This window comes from Coturnix japonica, chromosome 1, assembly GCF_001577835.2.
Source record: "Coturnix japonica isolate 7356 chromosome 1, Coturnix japonica 2.1, whole genome shotgun sequence".
In the NCBI taxonomy this organism is placed as follows: Eukaryota; Metazoa; Chordata; class Aves; order Galliformes; family Phasianidae; genus Coturnix; species Coturnix japonica.
The window spans coordinates 66,096,814-66,122,175 of record NC_029516.1 but is presented as its reverse complement, the minus strand read 5'-3'; the positions used below and the strand labels follow the sequence as shown (position 1 = coordinate 66,122,175).

The 25,362-nt window shown below is 44.7% G+C and overlaps 2 protein-coding genes across 14 annotated transcripts in view; one reads left to right on the top strand and one right to left on the bottom strand.

Moving 5' to 3' along the window:
* Positions 1-18,629, top strand: part of DUSP16 (dual specificity phosphatase 16) — a 60,131-nt gene extending 41,502 nt beyond the window's left edge. For all 10 annotated transcript variants that reach the window (XM_015870850.2, XM_015870908.2, XM_015870895.2 and 7 more), the window contains 4 exons: positions 6,255-6,418; positions 10,806-10,965; positions 11,638-11,761; positions 14,538-18,629. In XM_015870850.2, coding sequence (XP_015726336.1) covers positions 6,255-6,418; positions 10,806-10,965; positions 11,638-11,761; positions 14,538-15,714 — 1,625 coding nt within the window. In that variant the 3' untranslated portion in view covers positions 15,715-18,629. The remainder of the gene's footprint in view (positions 1-6,254; positions 6,419-10,805; positions 10,966-11,637; positions 11,762-14,537) is intronic.
* The window catches only part of BORCS5 (BLOC-1 related complex subunit 5), a 58,575-nt gene continuing 44,848 nt past the window's right edge, over positions 11,636-25,362 (bottom strand). For 2 of the 4 annotated variants that reach the window (XM_032446583.1, XM_032446580.1), the window contains exons 4-5: positions 25,109-25,343; positions 19,706-23,521 (exon numbers count right to left, since the gene is read on the bottom strand). In XM_032446583.1, coding sequence (XP_032302474.1) covers positions 23,346-23,521; positions 25,109-25,343 — 411 coding nt within the window. In that variant the 3' untranslated portion in view covers positions 19,706-23,345. Of the gene's footprint in view, positions 12,802-19,705; positions 23,522-25,108; positions 25,344-25,362 lie in introns of those variants that run through there. The other 2 variants (XM_015870920.2, XM_015870955.2) reach the window with 2 other exon arrangements.

Sequence of the window (25,362 nt, the reverse complement as noted above, 5' to 3'; positions counted from 1 at the left end):
CTGGATTAAAATAAGGTAGTGGAATCTTCTGCCAAATAAGAAGGCTCTAAAATCTCTTTTTTGCAACTCTCCTACGTTGTGCATGTTATCTTTGGTTTTTGACTCATCACTTGGGTTTTAAACCTTTTCCACTCCCCACTACTTTACTACTTCAAAATAGCAGCTTGACAGTGGTAACGCTGATGAACTGGCAGACAGGATCTTGTGAGAACAGGAGGGAGGTGGTTTCTAGTCTGCTTTTAAGTTCATTGAAGTTCATTGAAGAAATCCAGTGTCTCTCTTTGGTGTAATTTGAACTGTTGGAATCCAAAAGGGAATGAAAAAGAAGTGCCTAATTTGGATGGCATTTAAGAGTAACGTCAATATTTTCTCTGTTACCAGTGTACATGGTCATTAGGCTTTTTCTGCAAGCTCCGTGACCTGTAAAAACAGACGTGTGCTTTTCATCTTTGCAACAGAAGCAAGAGATGAGATCTGTCTGTGCTGCAGGGACAGCTGGACCTACTGGAACGTTGTATAGAACATTTTGTAGGCTCTTTTTGGCGCAAAGATTAACTCATACCAACCTCACAGTCACTGCCATGTTGTCTGTCTTTCCGCTGTCACCAACAAAAGATGTTTTAAGCTTGTTGGTCAGCTTCAATAAGGCTTTACAAAAGGAGTAATTAAATTGGAAAAATAATGGAAGTTCTTGTAAGCCCTATGGAAATGAGCAAGGCTGCAGTGGAGTGGACAGCTTCAAATTAGTGTCTCCCTCTGAAAAGTAACTTCAGGTCAAGCTGCACTGAATTTCCAGCAGAACAAAGCAGCAGTACCACATGGGTTCCAGTGATGCAAGAGGAGTCTTGGAGCTCCAGCTATGATAGCCAGATGAGAATCCACCATATAACAGCTCTGCAGTCCCCCTAGTTGCTTGATTGGAAAACCTGTTCAATCAATGGAAAGTGGAACTCTGCCATGACTGGTGGCTGAAACAGTAATTTTGAAGGCAGGATGTTAGGGTTATCTTCTGATTTATTTTTCTGTATCATTGAAATAACATGTAGATTGAGGCAAAGGATGAATGTATGAGAGATCATCTGTGATATATTCTATATGTATGCAAAGGAAGTAATATGTGTGGATGGGGGAGATGAATGTTACTGTAACAGGCACATTTGGCAGAATTATTTGCTAGTTATTACATGAGACCAACAGCCTGGTTACTATAGTATGTTGTGTAAGCACCAGTGAGCTGATCTGCATAACGGCAGATGAAATTTTATTGGACCAGCCGCAGTGTCATAAAGCCAACTTGTGTTAGTGTGAGAATGAAATGTGTGTTGATGGGAATGATGAAAATGCACACCTCCTCTGGTGTCAACTTGAAGGCGGTCACTTTCCCTCATCCTTCACCACGGTGAGAAGAGACCAGTCCCATTTCTCTCTGCATATCACCTTTTCAGGTATTGAAAGGAACAATAAGGTCTCCCCTCAGCCTCCTCTTCCCCAGACTAAACAGCCCCGGTTCCTTCAGTCACTCCTCGTAGGGTATGTTCCCCAAACCTTCACAAGCCTTGTTGCCCTTCTTTGGACTTGCTCCAGCACCTCAATGTCCCTTCTGTACTGAGGTGCCCAAAACTGAACAGTACTTCCAGGTGGGGCCTCACCAATGCTGAGTACAGGCAGGATGCTTCCCTATCCTGCTCACCAACAAGCGCATTTCTGATACAAGCCAGGAATGCCACTGCCTTCTTGGCCACCTGGGCACACTTGCTACTATATTCCGCTTGACTGTCCATGAGCATCACCAAGGTCCCTTTCCATTCAGCAGCTTTCCAGCCACTCCTGCCCCAATGCCTGATAGGGTGCTGGGGTTGTTTTAAAAATACAGAGTACCGAACACTTGGCCCTGTTGTAACTCTCCCCATTTGGCCTTGGCCTGTCAATGCAGTCTAACCAGGTCCCTCTTACTGCCTTTCTCCCTTCTGGCAGAGCAATGCTCCCTCACATCAACTTTATTTATCTATTTGTTTAGTTATTTTGAATTGAGAATCTCTTGTTGAATGTGTCCTGAAGCAGTTAAATTTTGATAGGTGAAGCCACACTTCCACCAAAAGATGGAACCAGTGTGTGGGAAGAATGAAAATGAGGGCAGGGAAAAAGCAGCTTAGCATGTAATAAACCAAAGAAGCGTATTCCCTTTTCCCCTGTGTGTCATATCTCGTTATGTTTGTATTTATCTTGAATGGTTTTATTGAGTATTGGATAAAACCATGAAATATTATTTGTACTTCACAACTCTGTATTAAAAGTGTTTGAAAGAAAAAAATAAAAAGGAACGGAGGGTTAATTATCCTTTCATTTGCAAACCATCCCTATTAGATTTCATAGCTACTGTCTTTGCAACTACAGTGTGGCAACTGGCAGCTTTGTGGAGTGCTCCTCGTCTGTTTCCATGTAAAATAAAACAGATATAAATACTTGTGATTATTTCTCTTTATCCGTTTAGAATTCTTCTCTAATGGTAGTTAAACTAAACAGTTCTAAGTATCTGGATGGGTTCCATTCCGTTAATGGAAGGTAGTAGTTCCCAAATCAACAGAAGTTCTCTGGCCATCATGTGTTGCCACCTGATCCCGTTGTCTTTTCCTCTCCTTTTCCTTCTGCTGGTGATGCTAATTAGGAGATTTATTTATACAAGGTTTTATGCAATGAATATATAAGAAAGAGTAACTTACATTGTTGAAGTCTGCTAAAATCTTTTCATCTCTTCTGGTTTTGTTCCTGTTTTCTTTCCCGACCTGGCTGAGAAGGGAGCCAAAGCTTCAGATATTGAGATTCCTTTAACAATCATACCTTGATGATTAAAACTGTAACACGTGTATAAGGTTAGGAAACTGCAGCGCCATTAATCAGAGGAAGTCTCTAGTCAGCACTTTGCAGAACCATGGCAATAGAGTAGGATGCCAGATCTTGCCAAATTTCTGTTGATATGAAATCTTGTAAGCTGCTGGTAGGGCAGCAGAGGGAAATTATTATGCTATACATCAGAGAATTTGCAAGTTTTGGGAACTTTTTGTCACGTGATTAATATATTAAACAAGCAGTATCTGTGCTACTGAGCAGAGAGGTTGTAAAATAAGGAGGAAGCCTGCTAACAAGAATTAAAAATGTCAGAGCCAAACTTTTACAATGTTCCTAGCATATTTACTTCAGTTTACGATGATGGTTTGTGGTAGGCAGTGCCTTGGGCTGGTATCTTCCAGTGTACCCAGCCCATGCCTAAGTCCAACCATATCTCATGTTGCCTGACCTATTTCCCAGCTGGGAGTTTCTCCTGCCCACCTCGCACTGGATTGTGAAACACTCCTGTAAGCCCATTTAACTCATTAACCTGGCTGAAACTAACTTCAGCAAGAAATAAACACATTTAAAAATGACAGGGAAGAGAAAGCATATACATGTGTATTTTTTAACAGACTAGTGCTTGTAACATCAGATCACAGAAGTACTGTTCATGGATTACACAGCCAGGAATGGAAGATGGAGCTGTAACGCAGGATGGTACAGCTGTTGCATTTACCTACTGGCCTTTGAACCTTCAGATTGCTGTACTTGGACCTGTGCTTTTGAGCTTTCTTTTATCTAACTAGGTCCCAGTCCTGTTCTTTTGTTTGCTCTGTAGGGTGTGGGGCTCTCTCTTCTCTGGCATGAAAAAGCAGCTCACAGTTCAGCTCCTAAAAAGCATCATTGGTCATCCCTGGGACTTTAATACATTAATACTGTGCTTCCTTGATGGTAAAAATGTGTCTTGTTCTACACTTAATTACTCTTCCTTCACTTAGAGTTCCACTTGTCTCTATGCTTTTAATCAGAGAAAATAGCTGGGAACTTCGACTTGCATTTGTGCCTGATCCTTACCAACTGGCTGTTACATGGTAAAAACTGCCAAAAAAAAAAAAAAAAAAAGCCTGTAACTGCTGAGCTGAACAGCTGCGTGCTGTTCTTTAGACTAAATTCTGTATGGGATTGAACTTTGGATTCAGCTAGTTTGTAAAAAGCCAGCCACATTTCTGAGAGAAAATATTTAGTCAAAGCTTAGATTGGTTGCTGGAAGTCTCATTCTAGTTTTGTTCTTCAGCTGTGAGTAGGGCTGGTTGAAGCCCAGTTGATAGCACAGATATATAATACAGTTTTTGCCACAGGAACCTGGCAAAGCTAGAAAAAGAAACACAACTTCAGCTGTGTGTTACACATTTGTGTCTGCAGTAGGCTCTGCCTTGCTTTTTAGAATCACAGAACCATAGAACATGCCAAGCTGACCAACAAGGATCATGGACTCCAACTCCTGGCTCCACATGTTACCACCCAAACTCAATGGCTGAGAGCACTGTCCAAATGCTTCTCGAACTCCCTCGGTTTGGGGCAGTGACCACTGCCATAGGGAGCCTGTTCCAGGGCCTGACCACCTTCTGGTGAAGAACCTTTTCCTAATGCCATACTTGGCCCTCCCCTGATTCAGGTCCATGCTGTTCCCTTAGGACCTGCCATTGTCATAGAATCCTTTGAGTTGGAAGGGACCTTTAAAGGTCATCTAGTCCAACTCCCTTGCAGTGAACAGGAACATCTACAGCTGCATCAGGTTCTCAGAGCCTTGTCCAGCCTGACCTTCAATGTCTCCAAGGATGGGGCTTCCACCACCTCTCTGAGTAACCTGTTCCGGTGCTTCAACACCCTTATTCTAAGAAACAACACTCTAAATCTCCTCTCTTTTAGTTTGAAGGTATCTTTACTTGTCCTGTTACCACAGACCCTGCTAAAGAGTCTGTCCCCTTCTTTCTTGTAGCCCCTCTTTAGAAACTGAAAGGCCACTATCAAGTCTCCCTGGAGCCTTCTCTTCTCCAGGCTGAACAGCCCCAGCTCTCTCAGCCTGTCCTCATAAGAGGGGTGTTCCATCCCTTGGATCATTTTTATGGCCCTCCTCTGGGTGCGCTCTAACAGATCCATATCTTTCCTGTACTGAGGACTCTATATCTGGACGCAGTACTTCAGATGAGGTCTCACTAGTAGAGGAGTAGGATCCCCTCCAACAACCTGCTGAATGCGTTTCTTTTGATGCAGCCTGGGACTGTGTCAAAAGCCTTACTGAAGTGGCTCATCCCTTGTCCATTGACAGTTATACTATCATAGCAACAGGGTTGGTCAGATAGGACCTGTCTTTGTTGAAGCCATGCTGTTTATCTCATAACAACTCTCTTCTGTATGCCTTAATATAGCTTCCAGGAGGATCATAGAAAATAGATCTGCTCCCATCATGAGGAAGCTGCAGGCTGCCATGAGATCTCCCCTTGGTCTCCTCTATGGTGAACATGTTTCACACCAGTGGTGCCATTCTGCCACCTGAAAGCTTCTATGATGGCCATTGCCATCACAGGATTTAAATGTATTATCAGTCATTCCAGTTTAGTTTAATGTGGTGGTTTAATGTAGAGGTGAGAAATGATAATGAAAATGTTGTGGAGTTGTAGTATGGATAGGGCCTAATACCTTAACTAGTGGAAAGGAAGAACCACCTAGCAGTCAGGGGTATGCAGAGACTCATGATTTGCCAGGGAAATCCATGGCTGATGATATAATCTTCTCCTGTAGTCCCCTCCTGCTTCAACTCCCACTCATTTGACGGAGAATACTTGGCTTGGTGCGGTTTTGAAGCATGAAGTTCCTTGCAGTGTGTGCTGGGTATATTAATTTTTTAATCAGCATAGGAAATAATTATGCAGTGTCTAAAAGCAAATGTTAATGACCACATGCTGGTGCTCTTACCAGTTGAGTAAACACAATACCTCCTAAGCATAGCCCAATTATAGACCTAATACGTGAGAAATAGTTCTTCAGAAAATAGTTTGCTGGGGCAGAAAGGCAAAAGTGCTTGTGCTTTTTGTGTTGCAGGTATTGTGTTTTGTTTTCTTCTAAAAGTCTCAATTCTACATACCATTTAAAGAGGGAAGAAGCATAAAAAACTCTGATCATTAAGAGATAATATTATAAACTTGCCAACCAGCGTGGGAATACAAAGCCAGGCCTTGCATTCTAATGGATGGTTGTGCATACTCATGGTACCTATGGATGAGGTTTGCATATAGCTGTACAAGTTCCTCTGTTAAGGCTGCTGGCCCTTTGTGCCTCTCTGTCTCATACAAAAAGTACTGCTTTTTGAGAATTGGTATGGGCACTGATGCATGTCAATAATATACGAACTGTGCCTCTCACAGGTGGATTTGCTGAATTCTCCAGCTCTTTCCCTGGTCTCTGCGAAGGAAAATCCACGCTTGTCCCTACTTGCATTTCTCAACCCTGTCTACCAGTCTCTAACATTGGCCCAACCAGGATTCTGCCTCATCTCTACCTGGGGTGTCAGCGGGATGTCCTCAACAAGGTGAGCATTCTGCATGCTGTGCTGATGAGTATGTAATCTCTGTGTCTATCCGTGCCTCTGTCATACTGCATCATTGCAGCTATAGAACATCTAAAGTAGATCTAGATGATAGGAGTGAAAAAATTGCTGGGTAAAGAACTGGCTGGATGGTGGGCCCTTCCAACTTGGGATATTCCATCAGTCAATGATTATTTTTATCATTTTTTTCATGTTTTTTTTTCTACTTCTCACTCCATCCCAGTCTTGCTTTTAAAAGGCTGTTTGGGGATATTCCACAGTTTAAATGGGATCTTTGACAAACAGGCAATCATTTAGAAGGGATGTATATTTTTAAAGAACATACAGAAGTGTTTTTTTAATACAGAAGACTGTCAGCAGTCTTTGTGTATATTTCATCCTTTAAGATCTTCAGCAACTTTGATGCCAGGCAGCAAGTCAGCAGTTCAGACCTGATTCACTTAAGATGGATGTCAAAGCAACTTACTATTTTTCTTACCACAAAAATGATTTGTCATCCTCAGATAAGAGACATAAGGTAAACTTAAAATCAGTGCTTTGATGTTATTTGTTTCAATACATGAATGGTAAGTGCTATCCTAGGTTTGGAAGAGAGGAGGGCCCTTATTTTCCAGTGCGGCCAGGGAAATGCCATAGCATTTGGGGGTATGACTGGAACTCTTGTGCTGTGGCTCTTGAGTGAATAATCCCCAGAGATGAAAGAGGATGTTCCCCTTAGTTGCAGTAATCTGATTTCTGTGAGTAGATGTTATGCACCAGCATGGTACATGTGCCTCATTAGGAAAGTAATCCAAGTGGTAACGGTGGTCAGGAATTTCATTATAGAACTGGAGGAGTCCAAAACCACAAGTGCCACTCAAAGGCCTGAGTGTGGCAGAGTATTTTACAAGAGAGTAGACACTTGGCGGTGTCTCCCATGCCGATCAGTTTACAACCTTAATGTTATGTCAGCATGTGTCCATCACAGCTGCAGCTGCATATACTTTAGAATTAATGTAGGACCCCTGGGAGTTGGTCAGATTTGTACTTCTTCACCTTGTAGGTTTTTTATCTGTTTTTAGGACAAATATACATTTTATGATTTCATATCTGCTTGTACAATTTTCTTACATAATATAAGTAACAGGCAGTTCTTAATTCTGAACATGTTACTTGTTCGCTGCAATGAAATAGAGTTTAGTGCCTTGGTACCTCATCTCATGCTTTCAGTTTTGGTGGCTGTTAGTGGAAAGACTTAAGTGGCTCCCAGCTTAAATGTTGTTACCTTAATTAACCCAGAGAAGCTGTGGGAACAAATGAAGATTTCTGACTTTCAGGATGCATTTGACATTGTCCCAGCTATTGGTAACACCAAGTTCCCTGGTTTTAATCAGTTTTTTGAGATTCAGCTCAAAGTCAGTGATAGCTAGAGATCAGCAGTGTAGAAATGCTTAGGGAAGAGAGATGCTCCTTGTGATTTCTGCTGCTCTTCCTTCCACACTCTGCTTTGTGGGTAGCCTGGATGCTTTACTAGGCTTGTAGGAAGAGCAAGCAGGATGCCTTGCGATACACAGAATGCTCAGAACTACCAGTACATGATATGAAAGCTGGGAAGTGAAGCACATTCCAAAGGAGACAGTGAGAAAGGAAAGAACAGTGATCAGTAGCAGAGGTCTGCCTCCATTATGACAGTCAAGAAGATGGTTAGTGTTTAAGTTCGGGTGCTCTCGTTTAATAGCCTTGCAGCTTTTCTCAGTTACTGGGGACAGTAAGTCAGTGTGGTGTGAAGATAATAGTGTCTTGAATTCAAGTTTAGATTTTTAAAAATACTTCTCTAAAAAAATCAAGTAAGATTCACAGCACTGTAAAATGTGGCTGTTTGCGTTGACATTGACATTGCATTGCTACACATGAGGTCCCGTTATCTCCCTGCTGACCAGACATGCTGATTTCTCTAAAATCTAAATGCCTCAAATACTTGAAAAAAATCTCTGTTTGCAACTCAGTTGAGCACAATAATTGACAGACATGAATTTTCAGCGTGGTTTGTCAAGATGAGGTAAACTTTTCAGATCTTTTAGAGGATAATCTCTGAGTGCATGAAGGAGGAAAAATTTCTCTTGAACAGATTATCCTGTAACATGACCTCCAGGAACACTGATGCTATTTGCCACTACTGCCTCTACTGATAATGACTTTGTGTATAGAAAACTAGCAAATGTTTGGGTTCTGTCCTTGAGGAAAATCAACATTTGCTTCAGGAAATAATTAGGAGAGTGCTTATATTTTTGCTTAACATATTTATTTTTAAATGCTTAACTCTGAAAATGCCTGCACCATTCTCTGCAGTGATGAAACACTAAGAACCTCATGGAGTTTCTGAAGTAGCTTTCCAATGTGTTCTTTAATTATTTGGTGATCAGTGGTGTCACTTTACCTATACGCGTGTATTTGCAAAAAGTGTTCTTTTTTTTCACCATTATCAGCTCTTTTTTTATTGTAGTTGATAGAGAAACAAAAAGTCATAAAATATAAATAAGCTGATAAAAGAGCATTTACCTTCTTTTCACCAAGTTGTTAGTACTAGGATTTCTGGGTCTTTCCTTCCATCATAACGCACTTCTTCCTCTTGGGTGCCTTGCAATGAAGGCATGACTGTTATGGTTATTGTATTATAGTGTGTTGCACAAGGAAAGATTGATACTTTAGAACAGAAGGAAGCAGAACTTCTTTCTTTAGCCTTGGTCACAAAGCTGAATACTTTTTTGGGTATCTCTTTGATACATTTTTGGGTGTCTCTTTGGATCACTAATTTCAGACTTGGTGCCTGCAGCCTTTTCATTCCCATTCAGATAATCAGATTCTAAATTCAACAGCATTTCCCAGCACTTCTTGCTGAAAATTTGATTTCAGCTTGCGTATATATATTTGTGTGTGTGTTCAGCCCTTCTACATATACTCCACAACATACATGCAGTGTACCTATGTAGTAAACACCACACTTTATTAACTTGCACTGATTTGAACAAGATACATTCTTCAGACAGGCTGCCATGTTTCTCCTCACAAAACATCTTCACACTTGCAGAAAAAAATACACATGGGGAGAAAGTGAGCAATTATACCTCCAGGGTATTATTTAATACTGCTAGACTTCCAGTTAAAATCTGCAGCATAAGAATTGATTTTTCTTGCTATTGCTCCTACGGTTTGGCATAATTGTACTTTTTAATATAATTGCTTTGAAAGCTAAAGAAATAATTCAAGTTGGGATTTTTTTATTTTATTTATTTATTTATTTATTTATTTATTTATTTAGCTTTCTCTGTGTGTGTGTGTGTGTTTGTGTGTGATTTAAATAGAAATCTAGCAAAAGATTTCCCCTTATAAGTATCTGTGCAACTACTGTCACTGCTTGTAACATCATACTGCAAGGACTAGATGATCTTCTAGGTCTTTTCCAACCTTGATAATTCTGTGATTCTGTACCTGTAACAGAATCGTGGTTTGATAATGAATACGTTGACTTACTTACTTTTCTGTGGCAAAGTTCTTAATTGAAGGAGGTTGTGTGGGTGTTTTGTGGTGTGACCTAGCAGTTGTATTGAGGCACCAAGGTGCCTGCTGCATCAAAGGCTGCTTTGTGGCACAATTCTAAATACAAAGAACATAACAAGGTGCACCATTTGTTTGCTTATTTTGCAAACGTGAAAGTAATTTTACATAAAAGGCCCAGCTGATTGCATGCTTTGAGTTTTTTCTTGTTCCTCTGACATATCTTGGAGGACCAATGATTGAAAACTGAAATAGGGGCAATCCCAGACCATAAAGCAGACCGTAAAACTGCAGTTAGGTGCTGTGCAGAAGCAGCCTACTTCAAGGTCTTGGTTCCAGATAAATTTCACACCTTGCCTTAGAAATGAAGAAGTGTTGGGAACTTGAAGAGGTGACTGCAGGAAGCATCAGTTTCATTTCACGTTTCTGATTATCTCTGATGAGATAATCTCATCTGAGATAAGTGATCCTGCACACATGTATTCAGGTCAGCGAACTGCACATGGGAAATGTTTGATTAAGTAAGCTGTCATTGTGCATGGTGAGAATTTAAACCAAAGTAGCAAAGAACCAATTTGATCCTCTTGGAAGTGATGCTTCGTAGTAAGAGATGGTATTCTGCCATTATTTCTGTTGTTAACTTTGTTCTTCTAGAATTTGCAGCTCGTTGGCTATTTGAACGTTCCGGATGTGTCGTTAAAAGTTGTTTGAATAGTAAAAGGCTGAACAGTGTTCAAAAAACAGTGCCCCTTTTTGTTACATACTTTTGAGTTCATTATTTCTTTGTAGTGCTCCGAATATATTCTTTGACTGACCTGCTTTTACTTTTTCACAGGAGATGATCCAGCAGAATGATATCGGATATGTACTAAACGCCAGTAATACCTGCCCAAAGCCCGATTTCATTCCAGAATCCCATTTTTTGAGAGTGCCTGTGAATGACAGCTTTTGTGAGAAGATTTTGCCTTGGTTGGATAAATCAGTCGATTTTATAGGTGAGAAGAAACTTTATATTGGCTCTCTAAAGCACTTTCTGGATTACTCTGTGTGTCTGCCTCCTATTTTGGCTGGAGAAGACCTGAATTCTTTCTGGGCGGTATGAAAATACCCTAAAGGATCTGCATATATGATCACCATCACTTAATAAGCACAGAACCAAAGTAATGGGGAGAGTCTGTCACTGCGTGTTCCAGCACTTACAGAACAAAGACACTTTTTAAGAGCACAGCTCTGCTTTCTGGCAACCTGGTAGACGCCTGATATATGCCTTCAGAGAGTGAATTAGAAAATCAGACATACAGATCCTGTCTTTGGCTTTGAGCAGTAAGCTAACAGATGAACTGGCCAAATTGTTTCTGATCTAACATGCAAGTAAAAGAGCAAGCATTTGTGATGGGACAGTCAGCTTTCCCAGAAATCTAGATGGGGTTGTTTATATGCACGTTGAAGTAAATGCAGCATGCTGTAACTGCAGCGCATTTCCTGTGTGTGGTCACATGTTCTTTCTATACCCATTAAGAAAATAAACGATTGTTGTTCAAAGCTTCCATGAGATCTGCAATTGGCAGCTAATTTTGGAAGCTCTGAACTATTTCAAAATAAATAACGTTGCTTTCCTTGCAAAGTTTTGATCATGATATAATGCTGCTGATTTCTTTGGTATGCAGAGAAAGCTAAAGCATCAAATGGACGTGTGTTAGTGCACTGCTTAGCTGGAATCTCTCGCTCTGCCACAATCGCTATTGCATACATCATGAAGAGAATGGATATGTCCTTAGATGAAGCTTACAGGTAAGGAGAAAGTTTCCCTTCATGTTAATTCTTGTGTCTGGCAGCCTGTTTTTGAAGTGGTAAAAGGTTGTACGACCAAGTGCAGAAGACTTTATGCTGTAGTTCATTGGCCTGTAGGTGTTCTTGCTTTAAACACAGGCTTCTTCCATAAACAAATCGGTGGTTGTGTGCAGACATTGTGCGCCTGATAATGTTCGTTTAAAGTGCTGATGCTGGCAAATAAATGAAATTTAAACTGCACGTGTGCCTATGTAGACACAGATGTATCATACAGAACACTGTCCTGCAAGCTGAAGAGAGAATGAAAGGGATAAATAATGAGAACTGAGGATATGTATAATCCTGTTTGTGACAAATGTTGGGCTGGATTTATTTACTTCAGTTTGGTACTTGGCAATGCTCTCAAAGAAGCACCTGCAAGTAAAATGAATAGGAATTAAGGAAACAACTTTGTTGTTATTAATCTCCAACAAAAACTCTCAGAGAAGGTATTTTCAGGTATCAGCACAGTGTGGGATTAGAGAATTCTTGGGGGAAGCCCGCAGTATTTTTCTACCTTTTAGATCATAGTGTTTCTGTACATGTATTGTGAACACTACATTCCATGTGAGTTGATTGCAGTTTACCGTGGCTTCTCTGTTTCAGTTGACAAAGTTCTTTTTGTTCCTGCGTAGCACAGGAAGCGCTGTCTTCCTTCTTGACAGACCTTGCAGGCAGAGCTTGCACACCTCCATTACATGCGTCACGCAGAAGCAGTTTGAACACTTGTGCTGGAGCAGCTTGAGAGGAGCTCCTCCCAAATCACTGCTGTGTTTCCTACCGCTATCTCTAAAAACAGGGATGGGAACAGAAAGATGAACAGTTTTAATGGGATACTTCCTTTTAAGTTGCTGACGGCATGTATGAGATGCTGTCTCTTTCATGTAAGAGGTGCCAGAACTGCAGATGCCTCCCACAGTATTTAACAATCTGCAGAAAGAAGATTTCTGCCACTGCTCCCCGACTGCTTGGTTAGTGAGGTATGATGAAGTAGGTTCGGCCTGTTAAGAAGCAGAGGTGAAACTTCATGGGGACACAGGGAGAGATAGAAGGGATGCACTGCTGGATGCAGATGGTTACTGTGCAAGGCGTGAGCTTGATGCGCTAAGCAGTTGATCTGATCCCAGCTGAAGGTGAGAGCTGTACAGTACTAAGCACTTCTTAAAGACACACACCTTGGTGAACTTTCACTGAGCAAGAAGTGCTTCTTTGCTCTTTCCATGACACTTTCTCTACATTAAATTCATTTGTTTCTTAGCCAGAAATGTGAACTGAGTGTGAAAGATTAATCATCCTTGACCTTTTTTCTTTTCGTCTTTGCACTGTAAATGCTGAACAATTTCTGTGAATCTTTGACTTTATGTATTTCCTTTGATATGATTTAGTGAGAAAGGTCTGCAGCACATTTCGCTTACTGGTTTGGGATCTTTTGCTGGCAAAGCTTAAAAGAGAAATACTTCTTCTAGTTTAATGAAAGGTAGTAGATAAAATGCTTGTCTGGAGCTTCTAAGGAAATACAAGGTGACACTAAAGGTTACTTGAAATAAAAGGTCTGATATACACTATTTGCATCTTTTGTTTAATTGGTACAGTGGACTAAACAAGGGGAACAAACATCAACATTTAAACATGTTGCACGTTTCTCAATTAGAAAAGGCAAGCATTTGGAAATGAAAAGTTTTCAAAGCCTTACAACTTGGCAGGGGGGATCAAGGAGACTTTCTTGATGCCTTTTTCCAGTTAGAAAAGCTAGTTTTAAAGTTAAAACTGTCTCATATTTTGGGGTGGGAGGAGGAAGAAGTTGAGAGAATGGGGTTGCACTTCATAGTGCACATAGCGCACCATCACTGTGCCTTCTGCTCTTGCAGGTCATAACATCAGCTTGACTATTTGCTGCTGTTCAGCTGATTAGCAGAAAATAAGAGTGTCTGTTGTGTTCAGAAAGCTTGGTGTCCTTGAGGTTGTTGCAACATCAAAACAAAACAAAAACCAACTTCCTTTTTCTTTTCTGTTGTGTGCTTGCTTGTATTTATGCTCGTATATGAGAGTTAGGCTGTTTCCTTCGTAACTGGAGAATAAAAGTGTAATGTGGATTTGGTGATGCTGTTACACTGTTCCTGTTGAATGCAGGTAGAATGATTTTGTAATGTAGCATTTGCTCATTTTCCTTTTTGATGATCATATCAGTGGTCAATACCAGTGTATGGCAGAAATGACTGGCAGCTGCTGTACAATGTCAGCTTTCATCAGAGCAATCTCTTAACAAAGGTAAAACAGGATAGGAAGCACTAACGGCATGAAAGAGAGAGGAGAAAGGAGTCTGAGATTCCGTCCACTTGAATAGTGGATCAGGTGCTCTGCTTTCTGCTTTGGTGCTGTTCACAACATTTGAGGAGTGCTTAATTCAGTCAAGTCAGAGACCAAAGGTAGCCATGGCACAGTGAATTAAACAATTTCCTCAAACCTTGCTGCAGACAACCATAAAGAGGTCAACCAAAAGCTTTCTTTCCTCCCTCTTTAGCTGCCTTTAGGTAATAAAAAGAGTGGGGAGAACCCATCATCATCTTGCATAAAAGCTGTTCTCTTTTCCATCCATAAGTAAGTTACCAGTCCTTGTCGGAACCTCAGGCCAAGCATCCTAACAAATATCAGGCTGCTAACCTTATGCCAATTGCTCTGAATGTTATTTCAAGTCTGAGCAGCAAGTTCTTAAAATACTTTGTTTTTCCCTTTGCAGATTTGTTAAAGAGAAAAGGCCAACCATCTCCCCCAACTTCAACTTTCTGGGCCAGCTTTTGGACTTTGAGAAAAAAATCAAGAATCAGAGCGGTCAGCCCGGACACATCAGTAAGCTGAAACTTCTGCACTTGGAGAAAAGCGGCGAGCACGTGCTGGTGCCAGAGGGGGGGCAGAGCAGCCTCGCCACAAGTCAGCTCTGCATCACTGCTACCTCAGAGATCGTAGAACCGAAGCCTGCGGACCCTGGGAGCGTGCCATGCACACACTTGCCCTCGCTGGAGGACAGCCCACTGGTACAGGGCATAAATGGGCTGCACGTCTCCCTAGATAAGGTGGAAGACAGTAACCGGCTGAAGCGCTCCTTTTCATTGGATATTAAATCTGTGTCCTACTCTGCCACTAGCAGCTGTGTGGCTGCGTCGGTGCAAGGCTTTGCTTCTTCTGAAGACACCCTGGAGTACTACAAACACGCGACAGCTTTAGAGGGAAGCAGCAAGCTGTGTCAGTTCTCCCCTGTGCAGGAGGTCTCAGAGCAGACCCCAGAAGCCAGCCCAGATAAGGAGGAAGCAAACCCTCCGAAGAAGCCCCAGAATGCCTGGCAGCTGGATAGCCAGAGCAAGCGGCAGCACGTGGGGAGATCCAGCAGTGGCGCAGTCACTCAGCGGGCGCTCCTGTATCCGCTGCACCGCAGTGGGAGCGTGGAAGACAATTACCGAACGAACTTCTTGTTTGGGCTGTCCACCAGCCAGCAGCACTTGGCGAAATCCGCGGCAGGGCTGGGCCTCAAAGGCTGGCACTCGGACATCTTGGCTCCTCAGACGTCGGCCCCATCCCTTACCAGCAGCTGGTACTTTGCAGCCGAGTCCTCGCATTTCTACTCTGCCTCCACCATCTATGGGAACAGCGCTGCCTACTCTGCCTACAGCTGCAGCCAGCTGCCCACGGGCTGCGAGCAAGCCTGTGCTGTGCGCAGGAGGACGAAGCAGGGCAACCGTGGAGACTCCAGGCGGAGCTGGCACGAGGAGAGTTCTTTTGAAAAGCAGTTTAAGCGCAGAAGCTGCCAGATGGAGTTTGGGGAAAGCATCATATCGGACAACAGATCCAGAGAAGAACTGGGGAAGATGGGCAGCCAGTCGAGCTTTTCAGGCAGCATGGAAATCATTGAAGTGTCCTGAGGAGCAGTGGACTAGTGTGACTGGAGCGGAGGCACTCCCTCTCCTCCTCCCTGCAAGTCTGAAAAGGACAAACCCTGTGCAGAAGGGGGAGGGAGGAGACACGGAGCTTTGGTGGGAGCACAGGGACTAGACTGATAAGAGCAAGGCAACCGGTGAGCACCCACACGAGGAGACTGAGCCTACTGTTGGGGTTTTCTCCTCCCATCCTGGAGAAGGGCAGAACATTTCAAAGATCTTTCCCTGACACCAGAAGCAGCTACGTGCAATGGGTTGCACATCCTTTCAGTGTTTTCAGAAAGGAGACTCTCTTGGTCTCAGACCACGTCTCTGGTTCCACTGAAACACGCTCCTACCCATCAAAGCTAGATTTATTCTCCCTTCCTCAAGCCCCAAGTCCTCACCGGTGCACCTTAGCTCTGACGCTGAGCCAACCTCTGGAAGGAGACCTGAGGAGAAAGGAGACTGGGAGTGATTCCAAAGGAACCAGGGACTGATCACAGCAAGGCTGCTCTGAAAAGACAATTCAGACACATGTAGATACTGGTGTAACTATTGTTCTCATGGATAGGCTTTAGGTGATTTTCTAGAGAGCTGCTTCAGAGAAGAAACCAGTACCTCAAAAAGATAACAAATAAGGTAGGGCTGTATGGCTGCCGGGTGCCGGCAGTCAGTTGGTAAGCAATGTGAACAACTGGCCACATGGGATTTTTTTTAAAGCTGTCTACGCACAAGTGTTTCAGTCGGCCTAGCAGTAATTCTTAAGACAAATGATCCCTATTTGTGGCTGTTTCCCCCATTATTTTGCAATATAAAATAAGCGGTGTTTGTATTTCTGCTATTAAGCTGGCTTCTGGGAGAGGGGCAGTTTGACTTCTAATCTGTAATGGAGCGGTTACCACTTAGAATTACATGCAGAAGTGGCCAGTACAACGCCACAAAGCTGTCTTCTTGCCAGCTGACAGTTCAGTAGATGGCTCTGGAAAAATAGGAGCGGTAAGCTCGGCTGGGCTGGCTTTGTGTTCTGAACTGAGCAGTAACTTACAGGCCCGTTCTCACACCCAGCTCCAATCTGTGTGTGGGATGAGAGAGATCCATGGTTCTGGCTTTCTTTTTCCTCCTCCACCATCCTCACCCAGACTGAGCACTCTGAGGCAGATGCCCGTTTCAGGTTTGCTGACTTCATTTGAGAAAGAGAGCCACGGTTCAGCTGTCCAGGGAAAACAGAAGGGGGAACTCCAAAGTCCCATCTCATAACGTGCTGTGAAAGAAACGAGAGTTTGAGAAGAGACAGCTTTAATGGAAAGCCTGCTCACCTCCTCCACTTGCAGATCCAAAGGAACTTCAGTTTTGGCTGTTGTCCTCTATCCCAGCGTAGGGTCCCGCTTTCCCAGCGTGCTGATGCAGGATTTGGCTGCAATTGCTTCTAGCTGCGCTGCCACGGGCCAGCGTTCTGCTTTCTGATCTCCACCAACCGAGAACGCGCCAGCGTGTGGAGGTGTTGTTTCCCTACTGCCAGCGAGGTGTTCTGTGGGAGATGAGGCACGGCCTCCTTGTGTTGTTTTTGACAGAGAAGCAGCCGCTCCCCCAGCAGCGTGCCATTCTTGAGGGATGTCAGCTGCCGCCGTGCAGAGCTGGCAGCGGGCGATGAGTGGGAGCAGACGCGCAGTGCAGCGCTCCATCCTCCCCCTGGTGCTGGGATGGGAGCTGCACAGTGTTAGCTCGGGCTTCCCCAAGGCCCTGCAGAACACAGATATGGGGGAAATGTATTGTTTTGTCCAACTGCAGTGCAGGCGGCTGAACACCTTAAATCAGATGCAACAAACACTTACCCCTGGCCAACAGCTTTAAAAAAAAACCAATGGTCTGCGGCAAAGTGAAGCCCTCATTCAAGTCAGCAGCTTGGGACAATATTATTGCTATTTTTTTTTTTTTTTACTGTAAGTTTAGCTAGTTTGTGACTCAAATCTCAGGTTTTACTGTATTGAAAAGCAGAGAAAAATCTCGCCTTTTTTTTATGGCTAGGATGTGACAGTTTCCTACGGTGGGCTGTATCAAATAATAGCACTGAAAGCTACAGCAGTGATTAACTTGATCCTAAATCGTGCAAAAGACACAGAGAGGCAGCGCAAGGAAGGGCTGAACCCAGGGGCTGTTTGTGAGGTGTGTGTGAAGTGCAGGAAGAAGGGCAGCGTGTGCAGGGGCAGCCGGCTCTGTGCTGTGAAGCAGGTCACGCTGGGGCTGCTCATTAAACATGCTGCCACTTGGCTGTGTGTACGTATCAAGTGGAAGCAATTACACTATGACCGCTTCCAGCATATACACTCACTGTGCGTGTGAATATATACATGGAAGCCATTTAGTTGTGCTCCTCTCAGGCAGATTTCAGTAGGGACCTGTGGCTTTCTTGGATGTAAATCAGTCGCTGGGGGTAAGCACAAAGAAATCCCCGCAAGCAGGATCAGAATTTTGCTGGTTTTTGTGATTTCTTGTGAGTGTCCCCACGCTCACGTGAGTGTGTGGAGGCCCCGTCTCCCTACATACGTACATTGGTATGCTTGAGTTTTGTTGGGTGACTCTTTCTGAGGGATGGAATTGGGATGTCTGGCTCCTCAGCATTGGGGGACGGGTGGCTGTAGGAGGAAGCCTTAAATCCAGGTCCTGTGCAGGGTGCCGGCCTGCCTTACATCTACAGCAGTGTCCTGCACCTCAGTGATGCTGGAAATGGTTTCTAGAAGGACGGAAAGCAAAAGGGAGGGTGCAAGAGGGGAATGTGTACATGTTCAATATGAATATAATGTTCTTCGGTGTATGGAAGGTGTTTAAATGGTTCGGAGAGATGTGAGTTTCTCATCTTGTGTCATGAGCATTACCTGTATGTTACGATGAAATAAAATCAGAAATGGTACCTGTTTATACAGAACGGCTGCAGAAGAAGCCTGTGTGTGCGTCTGGCTGCTACCTGCCTGCAGCAGGAGTGCTGGCAGCAGCCAGGGCTGGCGGGGTGCGTCCCTGCTGTCCATTCATTCCACTGAGGAGGAGTAACAGCACTTTCCTTTCTATTGCCATTTTTAATGCTGGGGAATACAATTGCAGCACTGGCTTTTTCTGGAGCAAGTATTTCGGCTTGTTCAATTTACCTGGGACGCACTGCATTTCTTCTTGTCTCCCACACTTCATCCTTGAACTACACTCATACTTGTGACAGTTTCTGCCAGTCCTGAAACATTCAGAGCAGCTTGGAAATACCAAGGGCAGGGTACATCCCTCCTCACTGCCCCTTCAGAAAGCAGCTTATACACACATAGCCTATATTAGAATCAAGTCCTGCAGCAGAGTGCAGATGCCAAGGTTGTATCGTTAAAATGGCATCAGCTTGCTGTCCTACAAAACAGGCCTCCCCTCTCACCCCTGCCAGCAGACGGCTCTTCACAGAGACAGCCTTAAGACCGACCCCAGTGAGAACTCAAGAGGCACCAGAAATCTGTTGAAGGAGATTGATTTTTTGGTGGGAGGGGCTGGAGGTCACTGTGTTCTTGATTTAACCATCCCAGTTGAATTCCTGGAGTTGAAAGAAAATCTTACAGTGGCTTTCTCTGCAGGATGCAGGGATGTTCTTATAGCATCACTCCACACCCTCTGCCCTGGGGAAGTGCACAGCCCTGTCTCAGGGTGAGGGGCAGCCTCTCAGTGATTCCCTGGCCCAGCACAGGGTGGGCATCCAGCCCAGCTGCAGCCCCACCACTGGCACAGTACAGCATCACTGTAAATACTCGTTTACTTGAAGTAGATACCTGTGCCAAGCCCAGCTGGGGCAGCATCCAAAGAAACCAGCTGTTTCGTTCTTGGACGCACATGTCCTTACCATCACCGGGCCATCTCTGGGACACAAACAGAGCAGGGCAGCTCAGGTACGACAGCACAGTCCCCAGCCATCACGGCAGGAAGCAGTCTAAGTGCAGAACAAGCAAAGGCACTTGGAGAAACAACACACTTGGAAAAGAGCGATACCAAACGTTTTAATGTTGGAGCTGGAACATGGAGCGCACACAGCTGTATACAGAGCAAGTCAGTGAAGAGGATGGTAATGCACAGACCAAGGGGTACTGGAGCACAAGGCTCACAGTCAGATCACACACTGGGCAGCATAAGATGCAGAGGGGAGGCGCAGCACTGCTGCACAGTACCAGTGGAACTTCAGCCAACGGGGCCTGTGGATGTGCCTATTTCTGCTCGCTCTGTGTAAAAGCCTAGAGGAGGGAACAGACCTTTTAAATATTTAAATATATTTAAATATGTATAATTTAAAATACATTTATTAAAAATAATAATAATAAAAAAAAAAATAAACCAACCAAATTTTCTGTCCCCTTCACTGGATTTTCACAGAAACAGAGCAGCAGACAGGTTGGTACTTCAGCACCCTGACAATGCATTACGGTATAGAACATGTAAAATCACAAAGGAAACCTTTCCCTCCAGTGCAGCACTGTACGGTGCCCCAGGGGTTAGTGTCACAAGCACCCAAGGCAGCAAAGGAATTGGAGCAGCTCAGGCCCCTGGAGAAACACGGCTCAGGGCCTGGCTTCGCTCACCAGCTTTTCAGGTTACACACCAGCAGGCTCTGTCTGCACCTGCTTCCCAGGAGTTTCATTTCACATCACAAAACAGGAACGGGCAGAAATGCTTGTTTTCAGGAGTCTGCTACAGATAATCCTGTTCATAGCACTAACAACCTGTCCTTCATGTTCAAAGCAGCAGTACAGTTACAACAGAGACCTGAGCTTTCTCCACCACCGACTGGCTTGGGAAAGGAAACATGTAGGCAGAAGGGTAACTGTAGTCATGTCTTACTGCACGGAGTGAGAGAGTAACGCAAGGTCTCACCTTAAGCATCACCCATACCTACGGTGAATCCAAAAGCAGCACACGGAGCAAAGCACGGAGCAGCCAAGCAACAGCAACACGCAGCAAAAAAAGGCTTCCCTTCTGCAAGAGGTCTAAGAACGATGGGTGATAAAGCCGCTGACGATGTTTGAAGTCGAAGTGTAAGCCATCCCTTAAGAACTATTAGAGGATACAGGGATTTTGCAGGACACACATGAGACCTGTCGAATGGAAGTGATGGAGCTGTGTTCTTTGGAAGAGGCTGATATTTCAACCCTGATTTCCTTCTAGTTCAGTTATTACATTTACAACTTAGCCTTGCTATTCAGGAGTCACTAGCTGGGAAACCCAGAAGCTTAAAAGGCAGTTAGTGCATAGGAATACACATTTCCTCCCATTATCAGCCCAATATCTAGGCAAATAAGAAACTGATTTGCAGCCCCTACTCCCGCACATTCCAGACAGAAGCACCATTCGCTCATCTGCATCAGCACCACGAAGAACAACGCTTTCATCTGATGCTTGAAGTGCAAGGAAAACATCCAAAACTTTACATGAGAGAGCACCCACAACCTTGCCCCTGCTGGCAGATCTGGTATCTAGATCTACTCCTGGCCTAAGCTGCCTGCACTCCAGGGCACAGGGACTGTCACACTGGATGGAGACAGCAGCTGAATGCTGCACTTTACGTGCTTCCAAGCAGCTCGGTCTGAACAGTGAGGACAAAACGCCTTTCAAGTTACTGACTGCTGGAGCATGTCTGGTGGCAGAAGGCAGAAATGTCTCCAGGAAGGATGGCACAGATACCATGACCATGGGAAGCACACTGCATTCTGCTGTAAGCATCAGCTTTTTTTTTTTTTTCTTTTAAACAAACCAAGTGTAAAATACTACAAAACACAGGAGCACAGATGGGAGCCTGCTCTTCACACTGTTATACTCTATGCACAACTACGTACCAACTCTGCTGTGAGAGCAGTAATGAAATGGGCTCACTGCAGCCCTTCCCACAGAATGTTCTGTTCACATCTTCGCCAACCATTCTTCACTGTGCACCATCCATAGGGCCCATAGGGCCTCTGGGCTAATGTGGCCTCTGGTAATGAAGCAAAACTAACAGCCTGTTGCTCCCTGCCTGCAGGAGCCATTTACACAATCAGAAACCTATGATGCTTTCATACCCAAATGTTTGGAGACAACCTTTTGCTCATTAGGTACACTCAAATGCTAAGAGCTATTCCAGGAAATCCCAAAGCCTGTACTGACAGATGGTTGTGGCTGGGACTCTCTCAAAATCTGGGATGAACACCTCTGAAATAAAACCACCATTCAAGTTAAGCCTCCTCAGCAGCAGCAGCATTCTGGGAGGTCTGTAATGAACACAAACCTGCCACCGGCCCTGCAAGCCCAGGGCTCCTCACTTCTGCTTTCATGCTCTTTCTGCTGGGATAAGAGCTGCTGCGCAATTGCAGCGCAGGCTGTTCGAACACCATTTCTAGATGTGTAAATACTTCACAGCAGTGTGAAAAATATCCCATTTTATATGGGGAGAAACCAAAGCCCGTGGCAGCAGCCCAGTAGCGGTCCTGGCGGTCTGCAGTCCCCCGAGTCCCAGAGCAGTGCCTCGGCCCCACGAGCAGGCTGCCGACCCACCAGCTGGGGCTCAGTCCACAGGAACGCAGGAACATCCTGTTGCCTTTGGAGCAGTTTGTGGAGCGTGATCCCAACGGGCCGTGTGGTTTCAGTCATAAAACACCACGCTCAGGCAAGCTCTCAGCATGACGGCAGTGCAGCCAGCACGGAGTCTGAAGGACTTTTCAAATCTCTCCCTCCGACTGCATCCCTTTGGTATTAAAGAGCACCAAGATACCCGGTGTATGCCAATAAATACAAAAAATACACAAGATCTGATCCCTTGTGTCCAGCTTTGGGGTGCCAAGCAAACAGGCAGGTACCAGCGTCTGTAAGAATTGCAGCACAAAGTAAGGGATGTGAACAGCCGTCAGCTGGGGCATGGGACACAGCCAGGGCAAGGGGAGAGAACATGAAGGCTGCTCAGCAATAACAGACATATCTGGAACAGTTATTCCTTTACAGCCTCATAAATGAGTGAGCCCATAAAAACAAAGAGCCTCAAGAAAAGACATGCCAAAACCCTGCCATGCAAGCCGTGTTAATTATGATAATAGACATATTTTAATAAGCCAGTTCCTGGCTCCCACACTTTCACCTATAAAACATACATATTTCCAAGGGCAAAGGATCTCAAAAATACTCGCCAGCCATCTAATTCTCTAACCCATGCAGCACAGAAAGCATGTTAGGTGGTTTGTCACACCCCATATCCCACTGAATTCTTCTAGTAAAAAGAATGGATGAAAGAACTCCTCTGCAAACCCACATCTAATTACAGCAATGAAACAAACGTCTCAGCACAGGTGGTGGCAGTGGAAGAGGAGAAAGCAGGGCAGGTGAAGGGAGATGAAAGCACAGTTAAGTGTTCCTCTCCAAACAACGAGGCCAGGGGAGCTCCTGGGTTCCTGGTTGCACAGCCCTGGCAGCTGGGACTGTTCCTCCTCTGGTGCCCTAGCGGAAAGTCAGACAACATGGCTGTCTGCTCCCAACATCGGCCAGTCCAGAGGCACGCCTGCGCCAAGCACTGGGGTGCAGGAGGTGGAGGGAGCTGGAGCAGCTAGGACTTTATCTCCCGGTCAGGTTTCATGCTGAAGGGCTCAAGCTGCTCGCTCTCAGGCAGCATGCTGTTCAGCCTCTCCATCAGCGGGACAGTCTGGTCGATGCCCATCTGAATGCGGCGGAGGATGGCAGACATCTCGTTGACCTTCTGGATCTGCTCCGCATACTTGGCATACTTCTTCTGGCGCTCCTGCATGAAGCTGTAAAGAGTTTCCACTGAGAGGTCCATCTGTTCAAAAAGAAGCAGAGGAGCCAGCCATGTTAGGCCAGCTGTTACACAGTCCTCGCAGCACACCACCTCCCCTACAAGCATGTCAGACACCCCGCCAGATCTACCAGCCCGGTGTAGGAGCTCATCTAGAGGTGCTCAGCCACTCTGCCATGAAATTGGATAAATTATAGCTGTACATGGAGGACATGCAACCACCTATACGCCGATTATTGGATGCACTAGATCACACATGATATCCAAACACAAGGAAATCATGGCCTCTGCCCACACCTGTGTATTTTCAGTAGAACTTGTTCAATTCCAAGCATTGAGCTTGCTTTATTTGCCAGCAGTAACATCACTGGCTTCAGCAGGTTGCTCTGTGACTGAGCCACTGCTGTTATTGCCATCACCAGCTGGAAAACTCCTGTCTTGAGAAAGCACCACAGCAGATTTAATAGTGTCCCTAATTTCCCTGAATCCTAAAAATAAAAGTGTTATGAATGACCCCAGGAGAGACATTAGGTAAATCAGTCATGCAATTAAGTACGGTAAGTACCTAAACACAGCCAGAGCATTACTACAATGACAGGAACTGCAGTGCTATTCCTGCCATTGAACTACAGAGGTAGCTTTTGTAATTCACAGCTCAACTTTCCCTACAGCTAGACTGCAAACCCCATGGAGGACTCAGCTGCTAGGACCACACCACACACACACCAGCCAACTCAGACTCTAAGCTTTTCACCGCTCTGTGAGATATGCTGTACATAAATCTCTCATTCAGAGCCTGCTCCATAACAGATCTATTCCGTTCTCTAAAAGCACACTGAAAGCTCAGCTACTTCAACTCGCTGTAGCTGGGTTCAGCAACGCCACTCGCCCCACAGCTGGTATCCCTGAGCCAGAAGCAAGAGAAGAGAAAGAGCTCTCAGCACAGACAAAAACGCTGTAAGTGCAGAGCTACTAAAAATCCCACTGCTGCCTTGGACAGCATTTAATCAGCAGGTGTAATGGTGACCCAGCAGTGATTTGGGGACACAAGGGGGAATCAGCAGCAAGGGGAAGAGGTTCAGGGAGTAATGCAGGGCTGGAGAGGGAGCCGCACTGCTGACAAACATCGCTCTCAGGCCCTGGGGAAGGAGTCAAAACAAAAAATAGTCAGGCAAGAAACTTTTATTGAGGAACCAAAGCTACAAACAGCACTGAAAGCAAACAGAAAAGTTTCCGCTAAATCGTCATGGGGATTAGGAAGGCTTTTTTTCCTCTCACCTCCATCAGAGCTGGATGCAGCACCAATTAACCTTGCATTTCTTCTATATTTTCTAGCATTCTCAGGCTGAATTCTTCCTCCTTGCCTCTGTGCTTTCCTGTGAATTCCTCCCTCCACACTTCCATGCATGGAAAAACATAAACCCAGCAGAGCAGGAAACACCAAATGGAGTGGAAACAATTTAAGCCTACATAGGGGTTTCTATTAAAACCCTAGCTTAATAATTTAGTAGCTTGGCACTAGCTCTGTAAATCGGAGCGTGTAAAAGCAGACCACCAGCAGGTCTGCACAGGGTGGAAGTAAATCCAATCCAGTACCTAAAAATGTCCTACCTAACAAGAGCCAGTGCAAAGCAGCAGCTAGTGCGGAACAGCAGCCAGCTGAATGGCAGCACGGGGATAGGAGCAGAAACCTCCCTTGCTTCAAAACCTTCCTCTCCAGGCAGGTTCCAGCCAGCTCTGGAATAACAAAGCTCCCTTTCTCCTCCAGCAATTTCATTTGGTGACTTTTAGGCTCCTCAGGTAAATCCCAGTGATGTCCACTTGTGGAGGGGAGCATGGAGAAAAGCTGGAGGGGGGGACCAGAA